A 13,420-nucleotide genomic window follows, 5' to 3' on the forward strand; every position below is an offset into this window, starting at 1 on the left:
ATTTCTTCATGATAAGATCTTAGCCCTTTTCAAATCAAACCATTCCACTCTGAGTCTAGTGACTGCTATTCTGTAAAACCTACAAATAATAGTCATAACTACAAGCCAGAAAACATACTGGAAATTTCTATTATAATTTATTTGCCCTTTTTCATCCGTGCCCAGCTATCATTCCCCACAGTAAAATCATCTTCAGAAATGGACAAAAGTAAGTCCCATATTATCAAGTGGTATTTAAAAGGTTATGAGAAATAAATTAACTTACATTCTTACAGAGTTCCAAGATGTAATTTCAGCCACTAAATTTTTGCTAAGATGCTAAATGCAATCTAAGATGTCTCCTCCCTCTTCCCTTGAACATAGGTAGGTATATCTTTTATTCAAATAATAGGTATTTGCTCAGAACCGGCTACGTGCCCAGTATCGTGTTACATTTCGTGATTGATTCAGGAGAAAACAAAATGTCTGCCTTCAAGGATCTTATAATTACCCAGGGAATACAGACTAACAAAAAGCACTAAATATTTCGTTCCCCTAGAGGTATTATAGGAGTTCAGAAAGAAAAAGACACCAGAGTGATTCTGGAAAGATCCAATTGTGGGCAGTGCACAAAATATATTAGGTTATATGTTTCTAGACATCTTCTATAAATTATATTTCAGTGTCATCCAAAGGAAACTATATCTCAGTTTTGTCATTTTCATGGCCTAAGTTGAATTAGTCTCTTAGTAAAAATCCCTTATAAGTTTGAGTGTAAGTTACTTGAGTATAAGTTACTTGAGTAACTGAATTCTCTTGGATAAGCTATAAAACAGAACACAAATTACCAAATTCCACTATGACAAAGAGTATTATAGTTTCTAATAATAAGTTCATTCTCTTGGAAATTTTATTCTATTTATTCCCTTCTCTCCTTTTATTTCAAAATTCTAGCTACTCAACCTTAAATAAAACCTGACCTAAGATTTCAAATGATCTTTCTTGGTAGCATACCTGGTAAGCTTTTAGGATTTGGTAGAGGTCCTCTCCTGTAAGAAATGGAAACCAAAATCTTTCAGATAAGTTCTTCTAGAGGGTTAAGAAGACTTCAGATGAAACCAAAGCTCTGCAGCACTGACCTCCTGGATCTAGGCTACAAATACTACCCTATGCTAGGGAGCAGGATGCCCAGAGCTCTGCTCCACAGCCCAGAAATCTACTGTGTGGGCCAGAGTTCCTGATCACCTTGGACAGTCTTCACGTGCAAAACAGGAAGTCAAACAGCTCCTACTTTGCCTTGAGAGTTAAAGGAAACAATTCCTAGTAAGAGCTTTGAGCAGCACTTAGCATTCCCTCTCATAAACATTTATTATTATTTATGTGTTTGGGTGTGCTGGGTCTTTGTTGCAGCACACAGGCTTCTCTAGTCGTGGCACACAGACTTAGTTGCCCCATGGCATGTGGGATCTTAGTTACCCAATCAGGGCTAAAACCCCCGTCCCTTGGACTGGAAGGTGGATTCTTAACCATCGGACCACCAGGAAGTCCTGCGCTTGGCTTCCTTCCTACTCAAACACTCCCCTATCTTTTTAAAATTTGGACTGAAAATTCAACAGCTTAGATTTCAGGGTGACTGTATGTAAAACAGAAGCTTCTTTTCCCTCACAATCCTTTATATCAGGGGCAGCAAGTTTTTTCTCTAAAGGGCCAGATAGTCAATGATTTAGGCTTTGCTGGCCACATGACGTTTCTATCTCAGTGCTACTCATCTCCAGCATGAAAGCAGCCATAGACAGAAAGGAAACCAATAAGTACAGCAAAACTCTCCATATGAACACTGATGTTCATGTTTCACGTAATTTTCACATGGCACAAAATAGTTTCCTTTAAATTTTTCTCAACCATTTAAAAACATGAAAACTGTTCTTAACTTGTAGGCCCTACCAAAACAGGTAGGCTGGATTTGATTCACAGGGAGCCAGAGTTTGCCAACTCTTGCTTTCTACAAGAAAGGTCTAGGATTGGGACTCCCCAAGGGGTCCAACGGCTAAGATTCCGAGTTCCCAATGCAGGGAGTGTGGGTTCAATCCCTGGTCAGGGAACTAGATGCTGCAACTAAAGACCCTGTGTGCCGCAAGTAAGACCCAGTACAACCAAATAAATAATAAATAAATAAGTAAAAATCAATAAATATTATTAATAGAAAAGTACAGGATTCGTGCATAAGTAATAATAATCACACTCAAGCATGACACAATTCTCCTTAAACTATGACCAGGACAATCCATTTAACATTTGTCCTAAAAACGCTATTTCCAAAAGTCCAGAAACCTCTCTAAACAAATGCAGTGGTGACACATTCCGATTCTAACATGTTTGTATTAGAACTGAAACACTAAAAGTACAAATGCTCATTAAAAGTACTCTTCTTTTTCTGGCCTCACTGCAGCCTGAACTCCCTGCAGTGGAAGTGTGGGGTCTTAACCACCGGACCACCAGGGAAGTCCCTAACAGCACTTTTCTTCATGTGAAAGAAAGCTGGATATTACCTTGCCGAGTTAGGCCCTGTAGCCTTTCCTGGGGCTGCATTCTTCTGGGGGCAGTAGAAATTCTCATACATGATGGGTGCTAGGGAATCATCAAGACATAAAACATTAAAGAAGCTGATGACTTCCATTCTCAATGACATGTGACACGGAAGACTGATAGTATTGCCTAAATAACATCCCCCAGCCCACCACTCCATTCACCTGGTGGAGTCTGTCCAGTTCCGCGTTGATTCACAAAGTACTCAATGTCCTTCTCGATGCTGCACATCTCTAAACTCTTACGGACTTTTTCATACATCTAACAAAAAAGAAGATAAATCAAGGTAGAGCTACGTCCGTAAAAATGGTGGCATGGAGTATTAAAACGGGAGGTGTGATGAATGGCTATTTTCCAAATTTTGTCTTGAAAAGAAAAAAAAAAAAAAAAGATACCACAATGTCCTGGACTCATATAGAGGGATTTCTTTGATGTATATCTGCTATTACATTTTTTTTAAAGATGACAAAAAATATCTTTGTAGCAGCACAGTAATCTTAAAGACTTAAAAAAAAAAAATGCATGGGGTGAAGAGAATAGATACCAAGTCCCATGACCAATCCTACACACAAATGGAAAGACAACTGGAGAAAAGTTCTTCAGTCAATCCTACCTGTTTTCTGGGTGTTATTTTCAAAACTGAATGTCCCATCTAAGTGAGAGTGGCTATTTCTTAGGAAAGAAGGTTGTGATAATTTGATTCTGGTCCTTCTGAGACCTGGGAACCCAGGACAGTTGCTGTGCATGAGTTAAACCTGGGTCACTAATGGCCCTTAACACTGCTGACATTAAACCCTGAGCCCTGGAGTGACCATTAGCCTGGGCGTGGCTCAGCCTGCTAGTTCCTGGTACTTACTGTCCTGGAGTGACTCCGTTCCAGACTGGAGCAGTCCCCGGGACTCACATTCATGTTGTGACATCTGTTTTCCATAAATTAAACTGCATTTGGGTCCTTTCTTTGCTCTCCTGCCCTAAATGTGAATTTCTCAGTGAGAGACTCATGATGGTAAAGTGAGCCAGGACTCAGGCAGGTTAGGTGTTTCTCTGGGTCCATACTCACTGTGTATGCAGTCACTGTACCTACCTGGGCCTCTAATGACAGGGGATGAGCTAACAACTGTCTCTGACTCCTTCCACTCTACGAATCTAATATGCAGAGCATCCTCCGTGGATAACTCTGACTCACCTCATCACTTGTGACGCATTGTTGTGAGAGCTGATTCATATGTAACCACAGTGCATTTCGAAAGAAGTTTATTCGTTCACATTCTTGAGCCTCAAACACCTGTAGAAACAGGTACATACATGCAGAGAAAGGGTCTAGACTGCCCATGATGTAAGAAACAATTTCAACCTTGAATTATCTGTAAGCTTATAGTCTCATTTAGTATACTCCCACCCACTGCTGAGGAAGCTCATACACTCTTAACTCCGGCAAATGGATTTTAATAACATACTAACACAAATAGGACTGGATACAGTTTTGTACATAAGAGGTGATGGTGAACCCAGCTGTCACTGTTCTAACCTGAATTGTGGCTCACATTTCCCACTGCCTAATGGACAATCTGCATGTGGGTAGCTTGCCAGAGCCTCCAATGCAAAGTTTTGCCCTCAGGTTTCCCTGATGGTCCAGTGGTTGGGGGTCCGCTTTGCATCGAAGGACAGATTGCAATGCAGAATTTGCAATGCTAATTCAGTTCCTGGTCTGGAAAGATCCCACCAGCCACAGGGCAGCTAAGCCCGTCAGCCACAACTACTGAGCTTGAGCTCTGGAGCCCACAAGCCACCACTACTGGAGCCCACACCCTCCAGAGCTTGTGTTCTGCAACAAGAGAAGCCCATGCACCGCAAACTAGGGAATGGCCCCCGTTAACCTCGACTCGAGAAAGCGCACTCATTGTGGGCCCAGAGTTTCTGGTTCCAGGGGCCTGGAATTGGTCTGATAATAAGATCTGCATCTAACAAGGATGTTGGTACAGGTCCCAGGACCTCCCTTTGAGAACCACTGGTAAGAAAAATGTATAGACAGGGTGACAGAAACTTGAGGAAGTTTCCAGGTGGAGTCTTTACTTTCTCTGGGACATTGTGAGGCACATGTTGAAAATGAGGAGGGCCATGGCGAAATGAAAGGTGTGAGAATAAAAATCTCTAAAGCCAACTCTGCTGCTCCCTGCACTGCCTTGTCACAGAGAAAGGAGAAGCTTTCAGTGGGAAGTCACAAAGAAAGTGAAAGTGAAAGTAGCTCAGTCGTGTCCGACTCTTTGTGACCCCATAGACTATACAGTCCATGGAATGCTCCAGGCCAGAATACTGGAGTGGGTAGCCTTTCCCTTCTCCAGGGGATCTTTCCAACCCATGGATCGAACCCACATCTCCCGCAGCGCAAGCGGATTCTTCACCAGCTGAGCCACAAGGGAAGCCCTGGACGTCACTAAAGCAAGCGTTAATTGATTTCAGCTGCTTCATAACTCCGACCCAAACAGAGCAAGCCATTGACAGAATGGGACGGCACGATCAGGATGGGCAAGAAGCAGAAAGACAAGGTTTGCAAGAAAACATTCCAGTCCTTCCATCCTCTACTTAAAGTCCACATTTCTAATTTGCCTTCAAGCAATTCTGCAAAAGTAGAGGGAGAAAGACCCGCCCATGCGCTTCCAGATACCTCGCAGGCCTTGATGTGCTCGCTCTGCCACTCATTCCGGACCCTGTCCAGCGTGTTGATTTGCAGCATGTACAGCTTGTCTGCAATGGAGGGGAGGGGCCTGGGTCTGGAAACTGGGAGGAGCGGGGCTCGCAGACCCAGCCCCCAGGCCCCTCCCGAGAGCTCACAGGGCTCCTGGGGACTCTGGAGGCTGGAAGGCCATAATTACATCTCACCCTCATCATAGCTTTGTGAAAAATAAGCAAAGGCAGGCATCACTTTCTTTCTAAAGAAAAACCAAACAATCAGCCAGAAATGTTCCAAAGAAAGAGAACTAAAGGCTGACAAAAAAAAAAAACTCACCAGGGTTTCCCTCTACCTCTTTCCATTTTGAGGAAAATTAAATGAGGCAGGCAGAAAAGTGAACTAGCAAGTCACTTCAGTTTTGGATTTAGAGACTTAAGGGACCACGGTCGTAAAAGGTTTGTCTCTTGCAGGAAACTCTGGGAATTAGAAGCCCTTGCAAACTCTTGGTTTGAATCCTTAGATTTCAGTGATGACGAGACCTCACAACGTGGCTGTTTCTTTCACAGCAGAGAAGACGTATCAGGAATGAAATGGGATTTTAAGATGATTGTACCCGATAAGTAAGAGTGAGTACCTGATTTCAAAGCAGCTGTCACATGACCCGACCCCTCCATGCCCCCATGCCATTCAGTCACCTGTCAGGCAGCATGAGCTAAGCAGGCGGGGGCCAGAAACCGCTGCCTCTTTTGCTTCTCCCACTTTCCAGGGTTCTGATATACCCCTCTTCCTTCCCTCTGTCCCTCCCTTCTTTCCTTCAGATACCTTGCTAACCCTATGGTACAGGCATATATTCACTATTGTAAGGTATACAAAACTACCTTTCTCAGACAGATTTAGCCCCACCACCGTCTTCCCCCATCCATTGGAGCACACCCCTCACCTGAGTCTTCTACTGCAGTCTTTGAAGTTGCCAGTTTCACAAAAAGCTGTGAGGACCAGAAAAAAAACAAGAAGAAGTCAGGAATGCTGGGCCAGGCTTCTAAAGGCAAAACAGGTTTAAAAGCAAAGTCTGTGAAGAGACAAGTTCTAAGTCATACTTATGTTTCTCTTGTAAGTTAATCACTCAACTTGCTCTTTAATCTTCCTAAAACATATCTCTACCTTCTGATTGCTAACAATCTTTATCCAGATTTCATAAAATTCAATTTATAAAAGACCCAAGCAGGAGGGAGCCTCGCTCTAAGGAACACATGAGATGGAGTTTTGAAGAAAGATGAAAACATCAGAACCCCTCCCCCATGACCAGGTTTCTCTAGCTCTTCCTCAAAATAGGACATGGGTTTTTCTGGCTCAGAGGACTCTAATAGCCTGAAGGAGGGTATTGCCAGGAGCTTAGAGTGCAAGTCCATTTTTTGTTTGTTTGTTAAGATTATTAATTGGCTCTAGTTTGACATATGTGAATCTTGGATTTTTCAGGCTATTGGCTCTCCCAGGTACCTTTTCTTGTTGCTTCGGGTTTGCCATGTTGGCACTGCGGTGGACAGCCTGCTCTGCTTCATCTTTGTCTCGGCATTTCTGCTCATAGTTCTTCTTTGCCTTTGTAGTTATGAGACAAAAGAGGATCAAAACAGATAAGCAGACTGTGACTCTGAGGAGCAGCCACCCTAACCGCTCCCCTCACCCAGCAAATAAGAGGGCACGCTGATTAGGGCTGTGATCGCCTCTAGACTGTGTGTGCTCAGAGCAGCTGCTGTTTTTAATCTATCTCTGGAAGGTTTCTCCATCCCCTTTCCAAATCATGTATGTAGCGGCAACCTGATCAAGGAACTAACAACTCCTATTTGGCAAAAACAAAGTCTATGAACTTTAAAAATTTACTGAAACAAAAGACTGAATATAAATTAGGCAAAATCAAATACTGATGTAACTAGAGGACGTGTAATCCAACATTTATTCATTACACTCAGAACTGAGATGCAATGATTTGGTCCTGAGAACTTAACTAACAATGCTTCAGTATTCTCATGTGCCTCGTTACAGCATGTGGGCAGTGGGGAGGGCACTGACCTCATCATTTCTGTAGCCCAAGGTGGTCATGCTCCTTCTTGATGTAAAGAATTCTGTTTTCGGTAGTTTAAAAGTAAGTGTGGTCTCTCCTGTGCTACCATTACTATTAGCAGTGTGTAATCAGTTCACAAAGTACACTTACTGAATCAAATAATTGTGTTTCAACTCTTGAAGCAAAGACTTAACTTGTTCAAACAAAGCAAAGCTGTGAATCAGTTGGCTAATAAATAAAAAATTATAAACACCCCAAAAATGCTTGACTAAGAATGAAGACACCTTTTCAGAGCTGGTTTGTGCTCGTCAAATATCTCAAATGCTTTCCTACATTTCTCAGCTTCCCCTGCAATTCAATTGGGGTTAACACACACACATATAATATATATATATATGCCATAATTTTCTTAACCTACTCTCTACTGGTGGACATTTATCCTATTTCCTATTTTTATTACATAAAAACACTCCAATTTTTACTGTGGGTAGTGTGAATTTACAGACCAAATTCCTATAAGCATAATTGTTTGATAAAAGAATATATACATACTTCCCTCCAAAATGGTTGCCCTCATCTATACTCCTATAAACACATATGTGAGGGTATGGTGGCCTCATACTCTCACCAACACTAAAATAAAACAATGTTTTTAACCTTTTGCATTTTATCTCATTGCTACGGTGGTATATCCTTTCTACTCCATGTCTTTCACTTTTTTTTTTTTTTTTGGAGCATTATAATTTTAATTGATTTTTAAAAGCTCAGTCTATACTAGTAACACTAACTGGCTGTAAATTATATGTTATTAATGCATGCCAAGTCACTTCAGTCATGTCCAACTCTTTGTGACACTATGGACTGTAGCCTGCCAGGCTTCTCTGTCCATGGGATTCTCTATGCAAGAATGCTGGAGTGGACTGCCATGCCCTCCTCCAGGGGATCTTCCCAACCCAGGGATCAAAGCCACATCTCTTATGTCTCCTGCATTGGCTGGAGGGTTCTTTACCACCAGCGCCACCTGGGAAGCCCCATGTGGTACTAATATTTTTCTCCCATGTCATCTCTCACCATATGATATTTTTTCTTTTGCTCTAAAGAAGTATTAAATTTTAAGGCTGTCAGTGATCCATCTTTCTCTTTTCTGTATTATTTTTTAATATGACATATTAGGGACTTTTTTCTCTGTTGCTACATAGTCCTCATAATCATATCTTTAAAGGTTGTACAGTTTAATCTTTCTCCATTTTTTGGTAATTAAATCATTTACAGTTTTCATATAAGTACTGAACACAGTAGTACATTTTGTTTTTCTCATTTTGGAGGATTTTTATAGTCTTAGATTCTTTGCATAAAATTGATGGGGTATGATCACATTTATGACTCTAAAAGCATATAATAAAATGTCTTTTAAAAATGTATATGGGCTCCAGGGAAGATAGAGCAGATTTACTCTTCCCTATTCCTCCACACAAGTATAACTAAAACCTCTGAGCATTCTACATAAAACAAACACAAATTGCTAAAAGGTAGAGAGAAGACAGATTGACTAATGTCCTTGGTCTCAGACAGTAACCCAGAAGCAAGTGCCCTGAGTTTTCTTTTGGCCTCATATATCACAGAATGGGTGCCAAAGCAGCAGACAACCGAGACATGCTGACGGGCATAGACAAAAAATAGTCCCAGTGGAAAGCTGCTCTCTCCGGCCAAAAGGTCAGACATGGGACAGCACAGTAGGACAGGAAGAATCCTCCAAGTTCTACAGCAGCCACACACCACATGAAGAAACTGTGCCCTCTCCCACCCACCACACATCCAGCAAAGGCCAAGTGGGGACTTCCACACTCACCAGGCTATGCTGAGGTTCCCAACTCCTCTGCTAAGGTGGTATCAGAGAAGAACAAATATCAGACTTGGACTTTCATTCCTACCCAGAGATAATGAAGCAGCACACACAGAGCCAGCAGAGACTCTGTGAGGAGCCTGGACTTTCACCATCCCCACCTGGCATAATGAGGTGCACCACCTCCCTGCTGCAGTGGCATCAGAGGCGTTCTAGTGGAGAGTAGAACTTTAACCACTCCCCAGTAGTAACACTGACCCTGTGGTGTCAGTAGAGGTTGGGGGATGGAGGAAAGGAACCTGGATTTTACCCCCTCATAGCACTAATGTGGTGGCACTTTACCTCAGTGCTAGAGTGGCATAAGAGTAAGGCAGCTAAAACTGAAGATTTAAATAAGATTTAGAGTCTTGCAACAGAATACCTAAAATGTCCAATATCAGTTGAATATCACTCATCATACCAAAAACCAGGAGGATCTCAAACTGTATGAAAAAAGACCGTCAAGAGATTTCAACATCAAGACGACAGAGATGTTACAATTATCTGACAAAGATTTTAAGGCAGCCATCATAAAAATGTTTAATAAACATTTGCAAACAGTGGGAAAATGAAAAAACCGTCTTGGCAAAGAAAAAGAAAATCTCAGCGAAGAAACAGAAGGTGTAAATAAGAACCAAATAGAAACTTTAGAACTTAAAAATTTACTACTTGAAAGGATAGACTTATGAATGAAAGAGACAGAAAAAAGAACTGGTGAACTGGAAGGGAATTCACTAAAGGAAAGCTAAGAGTGTAACAGAGTGTAGCAGGGCAGCCCTTAGCACACAGAGGTTACTGTGGACCATTACTCAATACTGTTACTAGGCCACAGGTCCTGCTCAGCCATTGGCCAGCACCACAGTGGGCCCTTCCCACAAGCAACCAACTGTCAATGAGAGATCCTTAGGGACTTGATTCGGCCAGTGGTCAGTAGGGTAGTGGTCATCAGCTGGAGAGTGAGGTAAGAGGTAGATGCTTGCCTTCTCCCCTGGGCCTTCCAGCCTGTTCCCTGGTCTTGGGCCAGTGCGTGATGGGGGACCAAGGAAACAGGGTGGGTACTGTGTCATGCAGGGCCAAAAGTCCTCACCAAGGCCACCCAATAGCCTTGGCCCAGGCCTTAAAGCAGTGTTGAACCTCTCCCCCATCCTTGTCTCTGTGACCTAATAGCAGCAGCAGTTTGTGTGCGTCACAGTCTGTGGGACCTGCCCTGCCCCCTTGGGCAGCCAGAGGAGCCTGAGAGCCAGTTGGTTTGGACACCTGGCTGCCTCAGTGATGATAGCTGGGCAAGGTGAGGGAACCTGGCCCCAAGGGAGCTGCCAACTGAGATCTGCCTCCTCTTAGCCAGGACCGGGACCTTGGTGGCTGAAAGTTGTGCCTTGGGACCCTGCCCTTTCTTATCAGGACAAAGAAAAAAATTTGTTTGGCAGAAATTTACAGTTACATTGTTACCTGACCATGACCTGACTTCAAGAACAAAGGATCTGACACCCAGAAGTTTGCCACAACTAACCACACCCCTCCCTCACCTTTTCTATAAAAGGGCTTTGCTAAAAGCTTTCAGGGAGTTTGGGGGTTTTAAGACATGAGCCACCCATCTCCTTGCATGGCCCTGCAATAAACCTTTGTTCCAAACTCCAATGTTTTAGTATTGTTTGCCCTCGGTGTGTGTCAGACACATGGGCTTGGTGTTTTCAGGAACAAGAGTAGTTATCACTGGCAGACCTACCTTAAAAAAATGCCTGAAGAAGTTCTCTAAGCAAAACAAAATTATAAAAAGAAACCTTGAAACATTAGAAGAAAAAAAAACACTCAGCAAAAAATGGGCAAACACAATACTCTTCCTTTTTCTTCTTGTGTTTTCTAAATTTTTGAGGAAGCAAAAATTTAACAATGTTACAGCTGTAAATGTAGGCAGAAGAAGTAGGAAATTTATATTTCAATAAGACTGTCTCTTTATGAGAGAGAAAGTCTTTTCCCTAGATTGCTCAAAACATAAAAATTCTGGGAGTAATCATATATCAACCAACACCATTTCTGCATTATACTGACATAATTCTCTATCAATCACTTTTCAGGTGCTCTGCATCAAAGTGTTAGGTAGTTAGTATAGGAAAAAGGAGTCCAAAATGGCAGTGGCTAAAAGACAAAGGAAGGGGGAAAGCCTGCAAAAATTGAACAAAAGAATATCTGCAGACTGGAGAGAGAACTTCAGGTGAAAGAAATAGGCCCCCTTCTTGGCTAGCCCAATTTGCATAGGGCAGGCTCAAGGTGGAGAGGAGACAAACACATGAAAGGAAGAAGCCAAGACAGATTAAGGCCTCTCCTTTGGGGTCGGCCGGCCTTCATGTCTCGAGGGTGTAATTTCCTTTCCTCGCCAAATAAAATTCTGAGCTGTAACTGAGCTGTAACACTGGTCTGCCATTTCAAATCTTTGCTGCGGCAAGACAGAACCAAGGAAATTTCACACTCCCCCGACATATCTAGTGCCATTTCTTGGATTTAACGTGGCTGAAACAACCTCGGCTCAGCACGTGCGAGGCGGAGGCCAAGCCCAGCAGAAGCCCAACTCGGTGAAAGCTCTCTCTGTGGAAGCTGAACATGAAGAAAACCCAGCGCAACAGAAGTGATAAGAAGCCCAGAGTGCTGGAAACTAGGACAGCAAAAAACAAACTCAGCAGAAAGCTCACATGGCTCAGCCTCAGATTCCAGACCTCCAGTCAAGGTAGGAGGTACTCACCCCTATGGCTGGAAGGACATATGGCTAACAAAATCTTAATTCCTTTATAATCTCTCGTTTCTTGTTTCCTCAAACCCCCTGCAAATAGGCAAGCGGCAGTGGGTGCAATTGGGGGGCTCTAGCAGGGACTCCTCCCCAGTATGTCACAAAGGCTCTACTATCTGCTATGCCCTGGTAGCTGTTGCCCAAGGGGGTGAGGGTTCTTCTGTCCTTAATCATCTTTGTGCCAAAGATCAGACCAATGAAAACTGTGAGCACGGGTCAGGTATTTAGCAGGCTTTCCGGCAGGTTATGAAGGGGATTCCTCAGCACATTTTTCCCACTGCTTTTTCCTCCTGTCCTTCAGTTCCTCTCTCCAACTATGCCACTGCTTACAAAGTATTGGGCAGGTCATCATGTTTCCATTTCTGAAAATTGTGTATGAAACTGTTTATACCTAAGATTGGGATTCAAACCCACGTGGCAGGGACTCTGTGCTATGCTTAGTCACTCAGTCATATTCAACTGGGACTTGAACCCAGCCAAAACCCATGGTGCCTGGTTTTAGGACCTAATGAAGCTCAGGCTCTTGATGTCTCGTTGCCAAAAAAATTCAGTGAGAGACACAGCGATGGGTAAGAGGTGGATTTGTTCAGATTCAGAGAGATGCACACTCCAAGAGTGGGCCATCACAGAGGGCGAGTGAGGCAGCCATGAAATGTGGTGTGGTTAGTTTTTTATCTGCTGGGCAATTTCATATGCTAGTGAATGGGAGGATCATTCCAACAATTGGGGAATCACCCACTCCTTGGTCTTTTGATAGTGCCTTGGACGTGTCATGGCGCCTCTGGGTGTGTTGTTTAGCTTGCAGATTGAGGATCAAAATTTAGTAGAATTTGACTTGTCTGCCATCTTGGACCCATTTGATTTTAATCGGTTTATGTTGTACCCTTGGGCTATGTCGTTCTTTCAACAGTTGTGCCCTGCCCCCTCCCTCCTGTTTCATGCTCTTTTCCTGAGCCCAGGGTGGGCCCACAATGTTGCCTCTACACTCTTCTGGAGGGACAACCAGAAAATAACTGACCCTTGGGAGGGCAATATTATATAATATCCAATCACTCTAGAGATTCAGGCCTTCATCTTCCATGTTTCCTACAATATGTGCAGCAACAGCAACTCTCAGTGAACCCACTAGGGCAGGTGACAGGCACACAGTGCCTGCTAAAAAGTCCATCTGTTGGTGGCATCCCTTCAAGGGCAACTGGGCTTCCAGGGATAATGTTTGCTTCTTTGGGAGTTAGCCCTTCAGGCCATTTGGACCCAAACCCTTACCACCCTTCTCCTAAAGTTACAAACATACCCCCAGATCAAATATCCACTTCACTTTTATGGAACATCTGGTCTATTGAAGTGAAGTGAAGTCACTCAGTCGTGCCTGACTCTTTGCAACCCCATGGACAGTAGCCTGCACCAAGCTCCTCCATCTACGGGATTTTCAAGGCAAGAGTACTGGAGTGGGTTGCCATT

The 13,420-nt window shown here is 43.2% G+C and overlaps 1 protein-coding gene across 2 annotated transcripts in view; it reads right to left on the bottom strand.

The window, feature by feature from the left end:
* PSTPIP2 (proline-serine-threonine phosphatase interacting protein 2) overlaps nucleotides 1–13,420 on the bottom strand; it is a 93,798-nt gene that overhangs the window by 4,157 nt on the left and 76,221 nt on the right. For both annotated transcript variants that reach the window (XM_070361604.1, XM_070361603.1), the window contains exons 7-13: nucleotides 6,734–6,832; nucleotides 6,177–6,222; nucleotides 5,231–5,310; nucleotides 3,752–3,850; nucleotides 2,730–2,826; nucleotides 2,529–2,607; nucleotides 994–1,028 (exon numbers count right to left, since the gene is read on the bottom strand). In XM_070361604.1, coding sequence (XP_070217705.1) covers nucleotides 994–1,028; nucleotides 2,529–2,607; nucleotides 2,730–2,826; nucleotides 3,752–3,850; nucleotides 5,231–5,310; nucleotides 6,177–6,222; nucleotides 6,734–6,832 — 535 coding nt within the window. The remainder of the gene's footprint in view (nucleotides 1–993; nucleotides 1,029–2,528; nucleotides 2,608–2,729; nucleotides 2,827–3,751; nucleotides 3,851–5,230; nucleotides 5,311–6,176; nucleotides 6,223–6,733; nucleotides 6,833–13,420) is intronic.

Source organism: Bos mutus, chromosome 24, assembly GCF_027580195.1.
Source record: "Bos mutus isolate GX-2022 chromosome 24, NWIPB_WYAK_1.1, whole genome shotgun sequence".
In the NCBI taxonomy this organism is placed as follows: Eukaryota; Metazoa; Chordata; class Mammalia; order Artiodactyla; family Bovidae; genus Bos; species Bos mutus.